At 38.5% G+C, this 20,570-nt stretch overlaps 1 protein-coding gene across 3 annotated transcripts; it reads left to right on the forward strand.

Moving 5' to 3' along the window:
* The first annotated feature begins 30 nt into the window (after nucleotides 1–30).
* LIAS (lipoic acid synthetase) lies at nucleotides 31–16,603 on the forward strand. Of its 3 annotated transcripts, none has more exons than XM_055326158.1 (11): nucleotides 37–238; nucleotides 1,757–1,929; nucleotides 2,629–2,722; nucleotides 3,981–4,061; nucleotides 6,094–6,250; nucleotides 6,337–6,394; nucleotides 8,125–8,253; nucleotides 9,904–10,049; nucleotides 11,648–11,718; nucleotides 12,535–12,646; nucleotides 15,692–16,600. In XM_055326158.1, the coding sequence occupies exons 1-11, from the start codon at nucleotides 194–196 to the stop codon at nucleotides 15,745–15,747; spliced, it is 1,122 nt and encodes a 373-aa protein (XP_055182133.1). In that variant the 5' UTR covers nucleotides 37–193; the 3' UTR covers nucleotides 15,748–16,600. The 3 variants fall into 3 exon arrangements, with proteins under 3 accessions (XP_055182134.1, XP_055182133.1, XP_055182130.1); XM_055326155.1 differs by lacking the exon at nucleotides 37–238 and adding an exon at nucleotides 249–402; XM_055326159.1 differs by lacking the exons at nucleotides 2,629–2,722; nucleotides 6,094–6,250; nucleotides 6,337–6,394 and having other exon boundaries at nucleotides 31–238; nucleotides 15,692–16,603.
* Nucleotides 16,604–20,570: the final 3,967 nt, after the last annotated feature.

Genomic DNA, 20,570 nt, shown 5'->3' on the forward strand with positions numbered 1-20,570 from the left:
GTCTGGCGTCGTAAGTGCGCGACGCTACCAGGCTAATGCAGCCAATTGCGGAGCAGCTCCGGCTCCGCTGGATCCGCGGCGGCTCAGGTTCCTTGTCATAAATAGAGCGACGGTTTGTTGATCTGTCTTTCCCGGGAGTTCATGATCCCTCGACCCTGCTAGAAAAAAAAAAAAAAAAAAAAAAAGGAGAGGGATGTCTCTACGCTGCGGGGGCGCCGCCTGCACCGTGGGGCCCCGGGTGAGCGGCGGGGACGGCAGGGTGCGGGCTCGGGTGGACGGTTTCCCATCTCTTCAGAGCGCCCAGTAATGAGGCCGGCTCTTACTCAGCGTTTACCTTTAGCCAAGCGCTATTCCAGAATTCCTCGTGTAGTATCTCATTTAATTCTCCGGACCCACGATCAGGTAGGGTCTCTGATCCTGGTTTCTAGGGAGGTCTTTCTGGCAGATGCGGAGGGCTTTCCCCTCCCCCTCCCGTCCCCCCCCCCCCCGCTTATCAGAGAGAACTGAACCCTGTATTAGTGGGAGCATTATAGGAGCCCTGGGATGAGCACCCCAAATTCCTGCTTTGTGTTGGGGCTCTTATTTTGTAGTAGACCCCAGTCAGAGCGATGAGAACGCAAACCTGTGCTCTTCTTTAGGGGCAGACTCGTCAAATGCAGTAGCAATCCCGCAGCACCCCAACAGGCACTCTTCAGTTGTTGAAGGTTCTCGTGCCTTACGTGTACTGACTCGTGAATTTTACTGTTCTGGTTCAGATCTAGAAGCCAGTGATTGCTTACGGTCAATGAATGTATATTGAGTGACTACCGTATTGAAACATAGAATGTAATCTAGGAAATTAAAATATTAGGTTTGGTTTCCTGCCTTTGAGTTTTCTGAAACCAACTGAGTATTACCTCTGTGTTTTGTTTTATTATTTTTTTAAAAAAATACTTTATTTATTCATGAGAGACAGAGAAGCAGAGGCATAGGCAGCAGGAGAAGCAGGCTCCATGCAGGGAGCCTGACGTGGGATTCGATCCCGGGTCTCCAGGATCATGCCCTGGGCCAAAGGCAGACGCTCAACGCCCGAGCCACCCAGGGGTCCCTCCCTCTATATTTTAACACCTATGCCTCTCCAAAGCCCAAATAAGAGAGACTTACTGCAAATTTTCCTTTTAAACGTCCTTGACTGGACGCTGGAGTAGAAAATTCAAAGTTGTGACATCTGCAGATATACTGCAGTTAAAACTTTATAAAAGACAGACTGTTAGTAGTTAAGTGGATTACAAGAAAGTGTGACATAGTGCAGCTTGGGTGGCTCAGCGATTTAGAGCCACCTTTGGCCCGGGTTGTGATCCTGGAGACCGGGATCGAGTCCTACACTTGGGCTCCCTGCATGGAGCCTGCTTCTCCCTCTGCCTGTGTCTCTGCCTCTCTCTCTCTCTCTCTCTCTCTCTCTCTCTCTGTGTGTGTGTGTCTCTCATGAATAAATAAATAAAGTCTTAAAAAAAAAAGTGTGATATATGTTAGCCAGGTCCAAAGGTTTCCAAATCTCTTGTACCTCCAGCAGTAAACAGTTGCCATTCTCTTTTAGGTTTCGTTTGTTCTTGTGACTTTAATTCTAGATTCTGAGCTCCTACACAGAGCTTGTAAATTGTTCTACATAATTTCTGTATTCTCTGGCTTTACCCTTTCTTTTTAGGTATTAAAATGGGTTAAAACTAAATTGTTTCAAACCCCACTAAATACATGTCATAATGAACTCTGTCTTTAGGTATTGGGAAGATATTTATGCAGTCCATTCCGAACAGTAAGTTCCTTGCCAGATAAAAAAAAGGAATTCTTACAAAATGGACCAGACCTTCAAGATTTTGTATCTGGAGATCTTGCAGACAAGAGCAAGTGGGATGAATATAAAGGAAACTTAAAACGCCAGAAAGGAGAGAGGTAATTGAAATTTTGAGATAAATTCCTTCATTGTGCATTATTTTCAGATATAACCAAGCCCTAGATTATAATTTTATTTAGACTTGGTATATTTAGCTAAAAATCCTTAGAAAGAAGTGATCAGACGTAGAACAGGTAAATAGCTGAAATTGTTGGAATCCTCTTCTGTTCTCTGTGCCTTTTGATAGTTTTTATTCAGTCTTCCTAGGACTTAGCCATCCTATACCACCATCTCCCATTTTGCATGTAGCATGAAATTTCTTCATAGAGCAAACATCATTTTGCTGCTAGTTGATTTGATCTTGATAAATTTTTCATGTTACTGGGTATTGATGATCTAACTTGTTGCTCCTCCTATTCAATGTACATATGACCTATGGATACCTTGCTTTATTCAAAAGAGTGGTGAGGTAATTTCACACAGAGGGCAAATTGTTTTGGGAGATACTTTACCCGACAACTTCTAGTTCACAAGTGGATATAAACCAAGGGGAACCTGAGGATACATAGTCTTCACTCCAAATTTTATAATTTTTTCCCATTTAATAACCATCATGAATCTGGAACGTTGAGCAGAAAGTATACTTGTGGGATCTCTCTTTTCTCTGAACAAATACAGAACTTTTTATTAGTATTATTCACTGGGGAATGAGATATTCAAAAACTTCCTGGTTAATAGTTATGTTTGGCTTTCCTCAGGTTAAGACTACCACCATGGCTAAAGACAGAGATTCCCATGGGGAAAAATTACAATAAACTGAAAAATACATTGCGGAATCTGAATCTTCATACGGTAAGTTTCAAGTGTTAAATTTCCCTGTTAACTAAAAGTCATGGTGCTTCTGCATATGTGTAACTTAAAATTTAATAAACTACAAATCAAAAGCAGCAAGGAAAGTGACTAAAGATGTTTAGGGATGCAGTATTATCAGTAATGGAAATACATTTAAAAATCATTTTCTCAGGGCACCAGGCTGGCTCAGTCAGTGGAGCATGCAGCTCTTGATCTTGAGGTTGTTAGTTCGAACCCCATATTGGGTGTAGAGATTACTTAAAAATAAAATCTTTGAAAAAAATTTTTAAATCATTTTCCTTGCAAAAGAAATAAGAAATTGTATTTCTTAATTTCACATTTAATAGTACAAAAAATATTAGGAGTTTTTTTGTGTGTGTGTGTTTGTGTGTGTGTGTGTTTTAAAGGTTTTATTTATTTATTCATGAGAGACAGAGAGAGAGAGAGGCAGAGACACAGGCAGAGGGAGAAGCAAGGCTCCATGCAGGGAGCCTGACGCGGGACTCGATCCTGGGTCTCCAGGATCACACCCCGGGCCGAAGGCAGCACTAAACCACTAAGCCACCGGGGCTGTCTTTTGTGTGTGTTTTGTGTTACAAATTAAGTACATGCTTATTGGAAAGAATATAATATTAAATGTGTCATATATGCAATCCCAAATGTTAACTACACCAGTTTTATTTATTAGCATATTTCCATCCAGACCTTCTTTGCATATATGAAATATATACGTTCATGTTGTTTTCATTTTTATTTTTTTAAGATTTTTATTTATTTATTCATGAGAGACACAGAGAGAGTGAGTCAGAGACACAGGCAGAGGGAGAAGCAGGCTCCATGCACCGGGAGCCCGACGTGGGATTCGATCCCGGGTCTCCAGGATCGCGCCCTGGGCCAAAGGCAGGCGCCAAACCACTGCGCCACCCAGGGATCCCATTCATGTTGTTTTTAATTTAAAAATGGGACCTTGGGATGCCTGGGTAACTCAACAGTTAAGCGCCTGCCTTTGGCCTGGGGCGTTACCCCAGGGTCCCGGGATCAAGTCCCATGTTGGGCTCCCTGCATGAAGCCTGCCTCTCCCTCTCCCTGTGTCTCTGCCTCTCTTTCACTCTCTCTGTTTGTCATAAAAAAAAAAAAAAAAAAAAAAGAAAAGAAAAAGGAAAATAATAAAGACACACACACACACATGCCTGATCACTAATTTGCTCAGTTAGTTAATATTTTTAACTTGATTCTATTCCATTCTCTTTACTCACAGGTGTGTGAGGAAGCTCGATGTCCCAACATTGGAGAGTGTTGGGGAGGTGGAGAATATGCCACCGCCACAGCCACCATCATGGTAAGAACAACCTCAGACTATAAAGTTTTAGTCTAGAAACTGAATGGAATATTTTGTGTCTCCTAAAAATGTGCATTATGAATCTGTGACCAGATTTTTTGTTACATGTGAATTTATGAGAAATGTGAGGAAAAAAACCTGACAGAATAATCTAGCTGATATGCTCTCATCCTTCTCTGAATAAAATCTATTACTGATTTTTCCATGTATGTGACAGTTAATCATGTGCTGCCTTAAGATATCTCTTCCATTTTGGAAATGTTATTCATGATTGCTTAACTTTTTCCCCCCTAAACAATAATAAGCATTTATTTTTGTCTCTCGTGGCCATTTGGTTGCCTGGAGTATAGCTGATCTTGACTGGGCTAAAATTGGACTGCGGGAAGTAGTTTGGGGTCTCAGGGTTTAGGTCTGCTCCACAGAGCTTTTTTCTCCTTAGACCAGCAGGTTTCCAAGCCATGTTCTTATCATGAAGAATGGAAAGAGCACCAGAGGGCAAACCAACCATCCATGCACATTTGAGGCCTCTGCTTGGTCATGCCTGCTATCATTCTTTTGGCCAAAGTAAGTCACATGGCCAAGCCAAATAGCAATGGAGGTAGAGACATAAGCTCCTCCCCCATAGGAGGGCCCTGCAAGTTAAAGGGCAAAGGGTGAGATGTGTAATCTTAGTGTGTTGGAATAACAATTGCCATTAACTGTGTACTCTACCATATATATCCAGAGGGGTTCAGAGATTGAGATATTGGGGTTAAATCTAAATTCTGTGCAACTGAAAGGTCATAGTTGTCTGGGAATGTCTTGAGTTGTACCAGCAGAAGGCTATTTACTTGAGGAACCAAGGAATCTTATGAAATAGAGCTGGCCCTGGAGCTTATCCAAGTTATAGAACCTCTGTTCTTGAAGGCAGGAGTGATATAGAACACTCCATGATGGAAAAATCTGGTTTCATCCCTTGCCTGGCCCTTCCTCACTGACTTATGACTGATTTCTGGGAAGAGTTTAGGTTTCAAGAAATCCTTATGAGATGTTGGGACATAGCTATGAGTCCCCCCTCCCCACACACAAGGGTTAAACATAAAGAAGAGCTTTCTCCTCCAAATCTCAACCTATTACTTTGCAGCTTTGAAACTCCAGTGGCCCCAGAACATCTGCAGTGGCTTTGCTTGGCATAGGGCAGAACGTAATAGTGACCTGTAGCAGCAGAAACAGTGTCCTACAGAATAACCCATAGGAAGTAGATTTTATGTGTTGTTTCATCTATTTAACGAGAAGGAACTTCTATTTAACTCCAGAGACCTACATGTTGATTTTCTTTTTTTAAGATCTCATTTATTTATTTGAGAGAGAAAGAGTGAGGGCATGTGCCGAGAGAGAGAGAGAGAGAGAGAGAGAGAGAGAGAGAGAACACCTGCGCACGAACAGGGGGAGGAAGGGCAGAGGGAGAGGGAGAGGCATACTCTCCACCTAAGCAAGCTCTCATGACCTGAGCCCAAGGCAGACACCTAACTGACTGAGCCACCCAAGATCCCCCATGTTGATATGTTAATTGAATATTTTATTTCCTTTAGAATCATTTTTATTAATATTAAATAGGTACTAAAGAATATAAACTATATGTAAGTTTAAAGAGTAACTAAGTAATAGCCTGATAACTCCAGCTTGAGAGTAGAACATTAACATTACCTTGAACCTCCCTGTACATCACCTTTTCCTCCCCCTTTAACAATTTTTTTTTTTTTTTAAGTAGGCTCCACATCCAGCATGGAACCAGTATAGGGCTTTTACTCTTGACCCTGAGATCAGGACCTGAACAGAGATTGAGTCAGACACTTAACTGACTGAGCATTTTCTTTCTAGTTTGATTACATCTATTTGTATTCCTTAACTATATTTTGTTTACCTTTGAATGTTTCAAATTTCCTGTAAGAATCAAACTGTACTCATGTTTTGTAATTTGCTTTATTCTCTCAACATATGTTCTTTAGGGCCATTCATGTATTTGATTTAAATTGTAACATCTCTGTTCTAGTTGATGGGTGACACATGTACAAGAGGTTGCAGATTTTGTTCTGTTAAAACTGCAAGAAATCCGCCCCCACTGGATGCCAGTGAGCCCTACAATACTGCAAAGGCAATTGCAGAGTGGGGTCTGGATTATGTTGTCCTGACATCTGTGGATCGAGATGGTTAGTGTACCATCATTGCCTCCTCCAGAAATTGGCTCTTACTAAGTTGCGACATCATCTTGAGCAGTGGACTCTTTTGTTTCTAGATATGCCTGATGGAGGAGCGGAGCATTTTGCAAAGACTGTATCATACTTAAAGGAAAGGTACACGTTTTTCATTTGCTTGTGTAATTTGAAGGATTTTTTTTTTTTTAGCCCATATAAATTCAGTTTACTTATGGTGGTTACCTTAAAGCAGAGGTTATTAACCTTTTAGGGGATTATAAGCCCTTCTGATAAACTCCTGAAATTTACGTGGTCTTTTTTCCGGAAAAAGTATATTTAAACATGCAGATACATATTTGCATAAAATTTTAGGGATTCAGCAGCACAGACTTATGGGCCTTTATTTTTTTTTTAAGATTTTATTTATTTGTTCATGAGAGACACACAGAGAGAGGCAGAGAGGGAGAATAAGATTTTATTTATTTATTCATGAGAGACACAGCCAGAGAGGGAGAAGCAGGCTCTATGCAGGGAGCCCGATGTGGGACTCAATCCCCGTCTCCGGGATCACGCCCTGGGCTGAAGGCGGCGCCAAACTGCTGAGCCACCCAGGCTGCCCTAGATCTTTAGTCCATAAAAGCTGTCCTTCATATTTGAGTGTTAGTTTAAACTTTGAGTAATTTTTAAAAAAATATATAAAACTACAGTCTTCTAGCACTAATTTTGAATAAATCATCCTCTAAAAGTATATGGAATGAGATAAACTCCCACATTGTTAAAATATGCAATGCTTGATATAGATTTTATTCATATGCATTTGCCCTGGGAAATTTACCCATTACATTTTATTAATATTTAATCCCATCTATTTAAAAAGCACTAAAAAAGGGTGTTATGCTTACTACCTATAGCTTAGTGTTAGTTGAGCACCTGGCACTTAGTAAATGTTTTTCTAATGATTCCCCAGTGTTTTCTTTTTTTTTTTTTTTATAGTTTACTTTAAAAAGCTGTTTGCAACCCACTAAATTGATTTCACAAATTGGTCTCAACTTTACAATTAAAAAAACAGGGAGTTATAAGCTATGTTCTTTCAGCATCTCTTATATCTGTGAGAGGGTATGTATGAGTTCTTTCTACATCTCTTCTCTCAGGAGACAGCTCCAGAAACTTTGCCATTGGTTTTATGAAAAAATTTATCAGTAGTCCTAGTCATTTCTACTGCTGTCAAAAGGAACAGCACTGTGACCTAGTTCACATTTTCATGCTTGAATGCATGCATAGATATAGCCAGAATATAAATAAGATTAATGTTTAACTTGTATTTCATTTAAGCAAAGCTCATGACTCAGCAACTCAGAAAATAGTTTTTTAAACCCACAGCATTTGTGAAATAATTTGTGTAGAGGAAGGGAGGATGACACTATTTGATGAATTTTTAAAGAAATCAGAATTAAAAAAAAAAAAAGAAATCAGAATTAAAGCAATCAAATGCTCCTTGCATTCACATAAGAAATGTCCCAATTTACTTTGCAAAGAATAAAAAGATATTTTATATTTCATGTTTTAATGTTTATAATTGTTATAAGGAATTTTTTCTTAATACTTTCTCAATAAAGTGTAAGTCTATTAACCTCAAAATTTATTCTGATCATTATTTGCATGCAGATGTATTTTAGCTACTATGTACAATATATTTGATGTTCAGGGTTTATTTTTTCATAAAACAGTTTATATGTGAACATTTAGTTATGTGTTCATGCTTTCCTTGGCAAGACTCCAAAGATGCCTGTGTTGAAACTGATACTTAATGAGTACTAGTAATTTCTGTTTTGAGTAATAATTATGTCAATGCTTTGCCTGAGTTTGATACTTATTTTTTTTCCCCATAGGAATCCAAAAATTCTTGTGGAATGTCTCACCCCTGATTTCCGAGGAGACCTAAAAGCAATAGAGAAAGTTGCTCTGTCAGGATTAGATGTGTATGCACATAATATAGAAACAGTTCCAGAATTACAGAGGTGATTACATATACAGAGTAACTGGCAAGTTTGGAGGGCCAGCATCTGCTATATTTTCTTACTTTTTGCAGGGGAGAACTTTCTATTTGACTTTTACAAAGTGAACTCTCTTTCCTTTTGTAACAAAATATTTTCTGAAAATCAGAAAATATTCCTAACAAAAAGAGCATAAGCACCATCTGTAATATTTCCACCCAGTAATATTGATTACTATAACCTAAATGTATATATTTATATGCATGTGTATATGTTTTTTTTAAGTATTTTATTTATTTATTCATGAGAGGCACAGAGAGAGAGGCAAAGACACAGGCAGAGGGAGAAGCAGGCTTCATACAGGGAGCCCAACGTAGGACTCGATCCCCAGTCTCCAGGATCACAGCTAGGCAGAAGGCAGTGCTAAACCGCTGAGCCACCCAGGCTACCCAAGAAAAGACTTTTAAAAATACTTTTGGCACTAAAATTTCAATAAGTGATACAAAAGGAGCAGTTCTCATTCAGATGTATTTTCAATCTCTTTAAAAAAATATGTAAATAATGTTAATAGTAAGGAAAATTTCCAGATTGTTATGCCACACTAATAATTCATTATTATATCAGAAAGATAAAAATTATTTTAACCTTCAGAAAGATTAGTATGTTTATCTTAATTTTAGTAAAGTATATTTGGCAGTGATGTTACTGGCCACTACATATTATCTGTATTATAGAACTTGAAAAAACTATGATAAACAATAACCAGCGTTTCCACTAAATCATAAACATTAAGGGAACATAACTTAAAGTCTGTGGAGACATACTTTCAAGAGTAATTATGTTCACTATTGTCGATTTTGTGGTTGTTTTTAAATTCACAAACTGGTTTCCTTTCTTCCTTTGAGCTCGTCTCTGATTAAAAATAACAACAGCAAGTCAGTTACACAAAATAAAGGTGCACTAGAAATTCAAACAAACACTGAATTAACATCAACTAGTCAGCAATTCTGTCCTTTTGGCATTCTCGCCTCTTAAAACATGGTGGTTTGGCTGCTGTTGAGGTCTAACACACAGCCTGTTCCAGCCCTGTCATTTCTCATGATACTACCACCAGTGGGTGCCAATTTCCCTGGTTTCACTTAAGAAACATTATCCTTTCCAGTGAAAATTCCAGAATCCTGCATTACCTAAGAGATGTCAGTGTCATATACTCACCAGCAGAGGGCAGCTTGGTCTTTAGAAAAGAACTGAACATAAAAGTTTCAGGCCTCTGAAATGTGGGTTCATGTTAAACAGTTTTTCCTTTGTTCAGTATTGAGATTTTCTTACTTCTACTCTTTTTCCCTTCTCTCTTGACTATCCCTTGCAATAACTCATTCTCAGCTTCAAATTTTGGTTTCTCAGTGAGTAACTCATAACTTACTTATGTTCTAGCTTTCTCTGCCCAAGGCTTAAAAGGCCTTAAAAGTAGGCAGAATGAAGGGGCCCAGTGAAGCCTGATTTTGTTTATCAAAGTAACAGCTAGACACTTGTGCAACAAATGCTAGTATCAAACCACATGATATAATACAGTGTTCAGAATGTACTTTCCTGGTCTTTTAGATTGCTTGCATAACTATGTACTTAGTTGAGCTTGTGGTTATTCTTACTGACAACAGCCCTGCTGTTTTCAAGGAAAGTTCGTGATCCCCGGGCCAATTTCAGCCAGTCTCTGCGCGTACTGAAACACGCCAAGGAAGTTCGGCCCGATGTGATTTCTAAAACCTCTATCATGTTGGGTTTAGGTGAAAATGATGAGCAAGTGTATGCAACAATGAAAGGTAATAAAAAAATGAAAACTTTTTCATTTAATTTGAGGAACCCCATTTCAAAGACCCTGTTATGCCTCCTCTATGGTCTCAGTGAAAGTGCCCTTAAAAACAAAGTACAGGATATGACTCTAATAAAAAGGAAAGGAAGTATGTTTTCTTAGGAGCTTTATGGGATGATATGCAGAAAACTCAGGATATGAAATTTGTATCCCATTTTATTCCCTACCCTTTAATCAAGTGAAAATAAGATTTTAGCCACTTTTCTTATTTAGTCATTGCAGTTTTAAGAGCCAGCCAGGTGCCAGGTACCAGGAGCTCTGACAGGCAGTGACAAGATGAATGAAATGAAGCCAGGCCTTTGAGGAAGAGCTTGCTGGTAACACTGTCATATAATATGATGTGCTTTGGACTTTACTGAATCTTAGTCTCATAAGCCCATTTGCTTTGTGATTCTTGGGCTTTATAAACTGGTTAAAAAAAAAAAGGCTGTTACTTACATGAGGATCCTTTGCCTACTTGCCATTGTTTATTGGTTCTAAGAGTAACAAGTCCAAATAGTAATTAAAAGGTCCTTATTACTAGAATAAAATTACAGTTTTACTGGAAAGATTCTCATATATGATAGGTCAAATCACATCGTCTAGAACATGTCTTGCACAGCTAGTAAAACTGAATACAGCATATCTGGTCTATAATATGGGCGCTTTCAGGCCTTTTAAAATTATTTTAGGATTTCATTTATTTATTTGACACAGAGAGAGAGCAAAAGCAGGAGGAGCAGCAGAGGGAGAGGGAGCAGGGATCCCGATGCAGGGGCTCAATCCCAGGACCCTGGGATCACCACCTGAGCAGAAGGCAGACACGTAACCATTGAGCCATCCAGGCACCCCAATTTCAAGCCTTTTATATACCGTTCCTTTCACCTTTTCTAACAGACTCCTGCTCAAAACACCCTTCACTCGGGCAGCCTGGGTGGCTCAGCGGTTTAGCGCCGCCTTCGGCCCAGGGTATGGTCCTGGAGACCCGGGACCGAGTCCCACATCACGCTTTCTGCATGGAGCCTGCTTCTCCCTCTGCCTGTGTCTCTGCCTCTCTCTCTTTCTGTGTCTCTCATGAATAAATAAATAAAATATTTTTTAAAAAATACCCTTCACTCATATTTTAGTATTTATTCCATGGTCTTACTCATTCCTATTTTTTCAATCTTTTCATATTCCCTGGCACTTTCAAATGGATATAATCTTACCTCCCAACATCAGGATTATAGGCCAGGGTAAAATTCACATTGTTCTGAAGTAAAATTTTGCCCAGGGAAATTATGCTTGAATCAACCATTTCAACCATTTCAGCATCTAAATCTCTAATGGAGCATATCACTCTGTCTCAGGGTTGTGAGTTTAAGATCCACGTTGGGTGTAGAGATTACTTAAAAAAAATCTTGGGGTGCCCGGCTGGCCCAGTCTGTAGAGCATGCAACTCTTAATCTCAGTGTTGTAAATTCATGTCCCCTTTTAGGTATAGAGATTACTTAAAATGTTTTTTTTTTTTTTTAATTAAAAAATCCTTTTAAAATATGCTAACATAATGTGTGCCTTTTTTTTCTATAGCACTTCGTGAAGCTGATGTGGACTGTTTGACTTTAGGACAATATATGCAACCAACAAAGCGCCATCTTAAGGTATTGCAATCTTGAGTTGCTGAACGTTTGCTGGTAATTTGAATTAAGTCTTTGTTGTCCATGGGTACAATTAAGAAGCTGCTGGCTTTTTAGTGAATGTTCCATGTCTATTTCCAAGTCCCAGTTTCCATTTTATTTTCTGGATAAAGCCAACAGATATTCTGGCACTTTTTTTTGCTGCCCTGAAAATTGTACAACTTAAGTGAATGTACAAAAAAGAAATACTTGAGAAATTGCATTCATTTGCATGTGGTCATTTTGTGACTTGTTTTAGAGTCAGAGGTGATGTAAAAAAGAAAAGTCAATCTTATTTCTGTATTGGACATCATTCATTTAAGAAACTTCTGTTGAGTAGTAACTGTGAATACAGCACCTCTGGTCTATAATATGGGTGCTGGTAACACTGTCTATACGCAGTGCTAAGCACAAGATACAAGACAAGACAAGGAAGTCTTGGGCCTCAGGAATCTTACAAGTATGATTAATTCTTGTTCATACCTGTTAGTGAAGGAGTAATACAGATACATAATCTCTATAGATAGTCTCATTTTTTTTATCTTTTGGAATAGTTAACAAACTGCAAAATTGGTATTTTCTCTCCTAATTCCCCAGAATCAAGTCCTGACAGAGGGGGTAGTAACCAGTGGACAAGTAGTCTGTGAGGAAGGAAAGGAGGAAAGCCTCCAGGCAACTGGATAAATTATGAAGTGAAAACCAGGAAACTATGCTCATGAATGTATGAGCATAGATTTTCTACAGAGTCAAAATTATTTAGGGAAATTCTAAAATCTATCTGAATTAATTCTTTAAATATAGGTTGAAGAATACATTACTCCTGAAAAGTTCAAATACTGGGAAAAAGTAGGAAATGAACTTGGATTTCATTATACTGCAAGTGGCCCTTTGGTGCGTTCTTCATATAAAGCAGGTAAGTTACACTGCAGGGGATGATTTTATTTAGACCACAACTTTCCATGTGAAAATTATAATAGCTGTGGTTGCCTTTTGTAGGAAAAGTAAGTTTTTTCTGGAACATCCTTAGGAACTTTGCTCCATAGGGCTCATGTTAAGGAAAAATTTATCTTAAATTTGTTTTTTTCCTTAAATAATCCCTTCAGGGACACTCGAATGGCTCAGCATTTGAGCATCTGCCTTTAGCACAGGGTGTGATCCCAGGATCAAGTCCCCACATCGGGCTCCCTGCAGGGAGCCTGCTTCTTCCTCTGCCTATGCCTCTGCCTCTCTCTCTGTGTTTCTCATGAATAAATAAATAAAATCTTAAAAAAAAAAAAAAAGGAATTTCTTCCCCGTTTATAGCTCAGCTACTATGACGAAAGCAAGAGTAATCAGCTTATTCTTTGTATGGATTTCAATAGTAGGTTATTCAGAAATGACAAATACCAGTTAAGTAAATAACATGGTTTTCTGAAAAATGTATATTCATTTGACAGTCATGCCAGCTGCATCTCTAAACTGCTAATTTCAGATCAGTTTAAATCCTAAAAAGTATCTGACTGCATTGCTGCTTATTCATTAATATCTTTGTGGTTTTCCTCCCAGAAGCAACAAAAAAAAATTTGTAAGATTATTTTCCATATAGGAATTTCTAATGTTTTGGGACACCTGGGTGGCTCAGTGGTTGAGGCTCAGTGGTTGAGCATTTGCCTTCGGCTCAGGGTGTGATCTCAGGGTCCTGGGATCAAGTTCCACATTGGGCTTCCCATGGAGAGCCTGCTTCTCCCTCTGCCTGTGTCTCTGCTTCTCTCTGTGTTTCTGTCATGAATAAATAAAATCTTTAAAAAAAAAAAAAGAAATTCTTACTGTTTTTTCTAGCTACACTGCAGTTCTTCACCTTTGTAATTTCAGCTCTTATTTTGATTAGTAGCTTGATTTGACTTATGAAAAGAAAAGCCTTGGAATGCCTGGGTGGCTCAGTGGTTGAGCATCTGCATTTGGTTCAGGGCATGATCCTGGGGTCCTGGGATCAAGTCCTGCATTGTGTCCCTGCATGGAGCCTGCATCTCTCTCTGCCTGTATCTTTACCTCTTTCTCTGTGTCTCTCATGAATAAATAAAGTATTTATTTTTTTAGATTTTATTTATTTATTCATGAGAGACACAGAAAGACAGGTAAAGATACAGGCAGAGAGAGAAGCAGGCTCCATGCAGGGACCCCAATGTGGGACTTGATCCTGTGACTTCAGGATCACACCCTGGGCTTATATATATAAAAGGAAAGCCTCTTCAAGGGATAAAAAGTCATGTGATAATGGCCATCAAAAAGTCTATAAGAACATATCTAAAGCTTGAATTTAATCCAAAAAATGTTTATAATGTTTTCCCTGCCAGTTGGACTTAACAATTATAATTTCTTGAAGAATAAACAGTTATTTTTTGGATAGGTCTAAACCACATGATTACTTTAAATTATCTTTTAGATGACTGTTGGATATATTGCATTTAAATTATAGATCTAAATTAGGCACACATTGGCAAAAACTAATGTTTGTATATTAGTAATATTCAGTGTTCCTATAAAGAAATTCAAGACATTTTAATGAACTAACAACAGCTTATCCTAGTTATAAAACCTAAGACTTTGATTCAGCACTGACTCACAGGATGTGGGGAATTTGGAAGCCAATAAAGTGATGTATTCTTCAAGCAAGAATAATTCTGCAGACAAGCTGAAAACATAAGTAAAGGATAGGACTAACATCAGCTTCCGGAGTGGTTAAAGTAAAATCATTTGAAAAGAGTTTTTATTTTGTTTTAAGAGAATTTTCTAACATTTATAAGAAAGTGAATTATGAACTTTGTAATGTTTTTAAAGTTACCAGGAGGCAACCCCGGGTGGCTCAGCAATTTAGCGCCACCTTCAGCCCAGAGCGTGATCCTGGAGACCTGGGATCAAGTCCCATGTCAGGCTTCCTGCATGGAGCCTGCTTCTCCCTCTGCCTGTGTCTCTGCCTCTCTCTCTCCCTCTCTCTCTCTCTCTCTCTCTCTGTGTGTGTGTCTCTCATGAATAAATAAATAAAATCTTTAAAAAAACAAAGTTACCAGGATAAAGCAAATTCTACTACGTAGAACATTAGATTCAGATGATGGGCTAGGGCCTGAAAACGTTGATTCTACTCCTGCCAGATTTAGATAAGGTATGGAGGGGCATGACTAACTCTCCATTACTTGGCTGGGTTATAAACCTTGGGATTCTCGGTGATTGTGTACAGATATGGTCATTGTGGTTATACTTGTATATTAAGATGACAAAGCAAAGTTCATTAGACTTCTCATAAAATCAGGCTCATGGTGCTGGTCTCTGCCACTAACTGAGCCGTGCTGTAACAGTGAGAAACTAAATGGAATCCTCATGACCTGAAAAGGGAATGTGCCCCCTCTAAACAGCTAACTTAATGCACAAGCACAACTGTGGGGCAGGAGAGAAAACCCATTATAAATGAAGAGCTCTTGCTTCCCTAGAGGGGAATAAGCTAAAGGGATTCCATCAGACGAGTCTGCTCAACTGCAGTGAGGTCTGTTTTATAAACATCAGATCCAGGCTAATAATATAGCAGAATTGCTCTCTAAAATGAATTGTGCCAACAGCAATACTTTGTCAGTGATGAGGAATAGATAGTGCACAGAAAGTAGAAAAAATGTTCAAAAGCAGACCCGTAGACACAAAAGGGCCACCCTTTATAATACTGAGTTACTAGAAAGAATAATAGAGACTGGTGTTAAAATTTTTTTGTAAGCATAGGGTGTAGAGTTTACTTTAAAAAAAAAAAAGATACAGCTAATGGGGTGCTGGGTGGACTCTAGTCAGTAGAGCATGCAACTCTTGATCTTAGGGTCATGAATTCAAGCCCCACGGTGGGTATAGAGCTTAACATTTAAAAAAAGGGAAACGCTGAAGTATGATTCTGAAATTTATGTTAAATTGATATTAACGTGTTTTCATTTTTCCTAAATAGGTGAATTTTTCCTGAAAAATCTAGTGGCTAAAAGAAAAAAGTCCTCTAAAATATAATGAGACCTTCAAGATCACAGGAATTTTTAATATCTGATTCCAGATGGTAATAGAAGTGGTACCAGAATGCCTAGACTTCAGTGGATATACCTCAGTCTCTTTGTTTTAAGAAACATGTCAATAGCTGTGCATATTTAAATTAAGTAATTCACTTGTCTTTTAGCATATGTTCTGTGTTCTATAAAACAATTGATTGCTGTGATGTAATCATAAAATATCTTTTAAGAGTTTTACTGTTAACAGTATAATTAAAAATACTTGAAAAACTTGGAGAAAAGCTTCCAAGCCTGTTACCTATACATCGTCATCACATTTCACTTCTGAAAAATGACACTGTTGATGAAACAGTCAGTATAGGGACACCTCGGTAGCTCAGCAATTGAGCGCCTGCCTCCAGCTCAGAGTGTGATCCCGGTTCAGGGATCAAATCCCACATCGGGCTCCCTGGAAGGAGTGTGCTGCTTCCTCTGCCTGTGTCTCTCCCTCTCTCTCTCTCTCTCTCTCTCTCTCTCTCTCTCTCTCTCTGTGTGTGTGTTTCTCATGAATAAATAAATAAAATGTTTAAAAAAAAAGTATAGATCGAGGCTGTGATCTGCTTATTTAGAGTTGGCCTATGTCCTTTATAGAGTACTACAGCATCACTGGAATAATTTAGAAAGGCTGAAGAGTTTGCTGATTCTTCAGCAATGGAAAATAGTTTTACATTAATTACTTGTTTACGACCTCTGTGAAATCAAGATTATGATGTTATTGAAGACAGAAATATAACCTAAGAAAAAGGGTGTTAATCCTCATTTTATAGTAGTTTGCTACATTCATGTGCACTATCCCATTTATTCCTTCTCTTTTTCACACCACATTGGTGAGGTGGTTGTATATGATGTTAATGACCTGAAGGAGGATTTTCTTCCCTAGGTACTAGAACTCAACTTCCATCTTTTGACTCTAAATCCTGTTTTTCTTTTCTTTTTTTAATTTTAATCCTGTTTTTCTACTACATTCTTGCAAAGAAGTTTTTAGATGGCTATATTGTAAAATCTGCAATGTAGAAGGCCAATTCTATTTTGAATTTCTAAGTAGGTGAACTAGTATTTTTTATAAAAGCAATGCATAACTTCGAACATTATATTTTAATTTAACTCAGGGGAGCCATATATACTTTGACTTATACTTTCTTTATAGATTCTAATAAATTTTGCCGTGTAAAATTAACCCAACTTTAAACATCTCCGGAAGCAACATCTGTTGCTTCAGGGGCAGCTGGCTGCTCAGTCATTGGAGTGTATAATTCTTGATCTCGTGGGTTTGAGACCCATGCAGCCTGTAGAGGTTGCTTAAAAATAAAATCTTTAAATAAATAAAGTTTTTACAAATGGGTTATGTCACGGAAAAATGGGTTACTATTGAGATTCTATGACATAATCTGGGTATTTCCTAATTTTGCACAATGTAGGTGAATGGTAATGAAACATTTGTAGCAGAAGAATAATTTTGTCAAATGAAATTTTCATAGAATTCAATGTAAAAGAATTAAAAGCATTTTATTAGTGCAAATATATGTTGTGGCTTCATATTTGTAACTATTTATAAAAACAGTGAATGATAAAATGAAGCTATTTTGATACAAATGTGAAATTGGGAGTCATGAATGACATTTTGGTCAGCCCCAGCATTAGCACAGTATTGAGAAAACTGATAAAGTGAAATAATAGTGAATTATGTATAATTTTATACTTTTTTTAAAAAGATTTTATTTATTTATTCATTCATGAGAGACACAGAGAGAGAGAGAGAGGCAGAGACACAGGCAGAGGGAAGCAGGCTCCATGCAGGGAGCCCGACATGGGACTCAATCCCAGGTCTCCAGGACCACGCCCTGGGCCGAAGGTGGCGCTAAACCGCTGAACCACCTGGGCTGCCCATAATTTTAAAACGACTACTCTTGCAATCTCAGGACACTCTCCAGTTAATCCCCCAAGTTGAAAGAAGTATAGCAAGAAATGTTTGTTTCAAAGTGGAATCACAAATTGTAGCTTCTGGATTTGTTATTTCTTCACTCATTACATAACTGGCCATATGACATGACTAGAACATGTGACCAAGTACCTGGATCTTGTTGGACATTTGAGTGTGGTTAATATATGTTGTACAGTTGCACAACTGTACAAGAATGGACAGGCTTGAATCTTAAAAGGCCAGGACAGAGCTTTCACCTTCCTAAGCAATGATGCATTAATAGGGCCATTTAAATGCCCAGACATGATGAGAGGTCTATATAAAAATTCTTGCTCGAGCTGGACAAGTTAACACATCAGTGATCTCCAATGTAATAAAGTTTGGTGCGTGCCCATTTTGGCATATCTGATCTTTTTCTTTCTGTAGCAAGCACAAAGGGCATTTTTAGGAAAAGAAAAGTGATAAATGCATATGGTTTTTAGGATACCAACTAATACAGGAGTCCCAGCCTCTTTTCCAACCACCGAATCAGCCAACCCTGAAACCCACTTCCTGTTTGGTGAGATAATAAATGTCTGTATTAATGAAACCGATTTTGGGGGCACCTGGGTGGCTCAGTCAGTTAAGCGGCTGCCTTTGGCTCAGGTCATGATCCCAGAGTCCTGGGATCCAGCCCCACATTGAGGGAGCCCCTGCCCCACATGGAGCTCTCTACTCAGCAGGGAGTCGGCTTCTCCCTCTCCCTTTGCCCCTCTGCCTGCTTATGCTCTCATGCCTCACTTTCTCCCTCTTTCTCTAATAAGTAAAATCTTTTTTAAAAAATGAAACCAGTTTGAATAGGAGTTTCTCTTATTTGAAGCTTGAAAGCATCTAACTTTGGAAGTATTATCAATATTATTACTTTAACAAACATGAGCACCAGTGGCTTTGCAGAAAATTGGGAGTAAAATTCCAAAGAAGGATTCAGAATGTAAGTAGAGCATAGTAGCAGGTACAGCCATGAGAGAGGTGTGAGACCATGCCCTTCATCCCCCTGAGGGTCAAGCCAGACATGTTTGCTGATAAAATATTTTAATCTAAAAAAAATATTTTAATCTATTTTACATGACAATTTCCTTTGACAATGATTTCCTTGCTAAAATTTTGGCCGCTGCCTTTTCATTTTCAAGAGTTCTGTGATGATTCTGATGATGCCTTTTTTTCTTTCTTTTTTAAAACAGCATCCTGTTCTTGTTTCCTAGCTGCATTTCTTCTATTTTTCTAAGGATAATTAGTCTTTTGAAGTTGTGTTTCTTCACCTTGAGCCCTGTCTCTCCTTTGTTTTATCTCTGCCTTCTGTGTTGAAGGCTCTCAACTGTCTGGTGATCCTTGGTTCTTCATGCATATGAGTGATGAGCCACCCTAAGGTTGATGGGAAACTGAGGTGGAGGGAGCCATCTAATTGATGGAGCTTCACTGTGGAGGTGTTTCTCAGTGAGGGACTCCAAAATATTTGGATTATTTCTCTAAAGCCATTCAAAGTTTTAAAAAATAATAATCTGGGGCGCAGTGGTTGAGTGTCTGCCTTCTGCTCAGGGCGTGATCCTGGGGTCCTGGAATTGAGTCCTACATTAGGCTCCTCACAGGGAGCCTGCTTCTCCCTATGCCTGTCTCTGCCTCTCTCTGTGAATAAATAAATAAAATCTTAAAATATATTTATATATCCATCTGACCAAAGCTTTCCAGAAATTTCTTTTTTTTTTTTTTTAGAAATTTCTTTAAATATCTTTACCACGGATAGCCCCTTCCTATTCTCTATGTTTTATTGGATAATGTCTTTCCCCCCTATTGCTGTACTTTTAATGGGGTTCTAAGAAGGGAGAGGTCATAAGTGTGTGCTCAGTATACGATGCTGACAGAGAGCTCTGCTTGCTGTCTTTTTAATAATAGCTTTGTAGATAGTTTTACATATATTCTGTAATTATGTGTGTACATATGCATTTATATTTAAACCAGTCATTTGCAGGAATCCTGAAACACCTCTGTAGAGATGTTTGGATCACAGTTTGAAAATAATTGCTAGAAAACTAGTAACACCTAATTTTTACTTTACATCTGTGTGTTTGACATTACGTAGACATGGTCTTTAAGTGTTAGAAGAACTATCATCCCTGGTAGTTTCCTAAGGTTGGTGTTACTAATTAAAACTACCATTGTGTTGGGACGCCTGGGTGGCTCAGCAGTTGGGCACCTCCCTTCAGCCCAGAGCGTAATCCTGGAGACCTGGGATGGAGTCCCGCATCGGGCTCCCCACGGAGAGCCTGCTTCTCCCTCTGCCTATGCCTCTGCCTCTCTCTCATGAATAAATAAAATCTTAAAAAAAAAATACCACTGTGTTTCCTAAACTCTACCCTTTCGTATACAACCTACACAATTTTTGCCCTATCTTGATGAGAACTACAGTATTATTATTGTTTTTTTTATTGGCTGAATTTCTAAACTTAAATCCCTTTATTTATTTTTTACTTAAATCCCTTTAAAATGAAACTTGATATCCCCCCACCACAATGAAAAATCAACAATAATAGCAAAGAAAATGTTGATTTTATGTGTAAGTCTGCTAATTGTTCCCAATTACTATAACCTTCCTACGATGATAGAATTTTTAGCTGGCACATAGTTGGTTGTCCTGCTAAAAATTATATTTCCCAGACTCCATTGGAGATAGTTGTGAACCTGTGGCTAAGTTTTGACCAACAGTATGCAAATGGTAGTGATTTGTGCTACTTCTAAATGTGTTCCTAGGGACGCCTGGGTGACTTAGAGGTTGAGCATCTGCCTTCAGCTCAGAGTGTGATCCTGGAGTCCCGGGATCAAGTCCCACACTG

This window comes from Nyctereutes procyonoides, unplaced genomic scaffold (assembly GCF_905146905.1).
Source record: "Nyctereutes procyonoides isolate TBG_1078 unplaced genomic scaffold, NYPRO_anot_genome, whole genome shotgun sequence".
Classification (NCBI taxonomy): domain Eukaryota; kingdom Metazoa; phylum Chordata; class Mammalia; order Carnivora; family Canidae; genus Nyctereutes; species Nyctereutes procyonoides.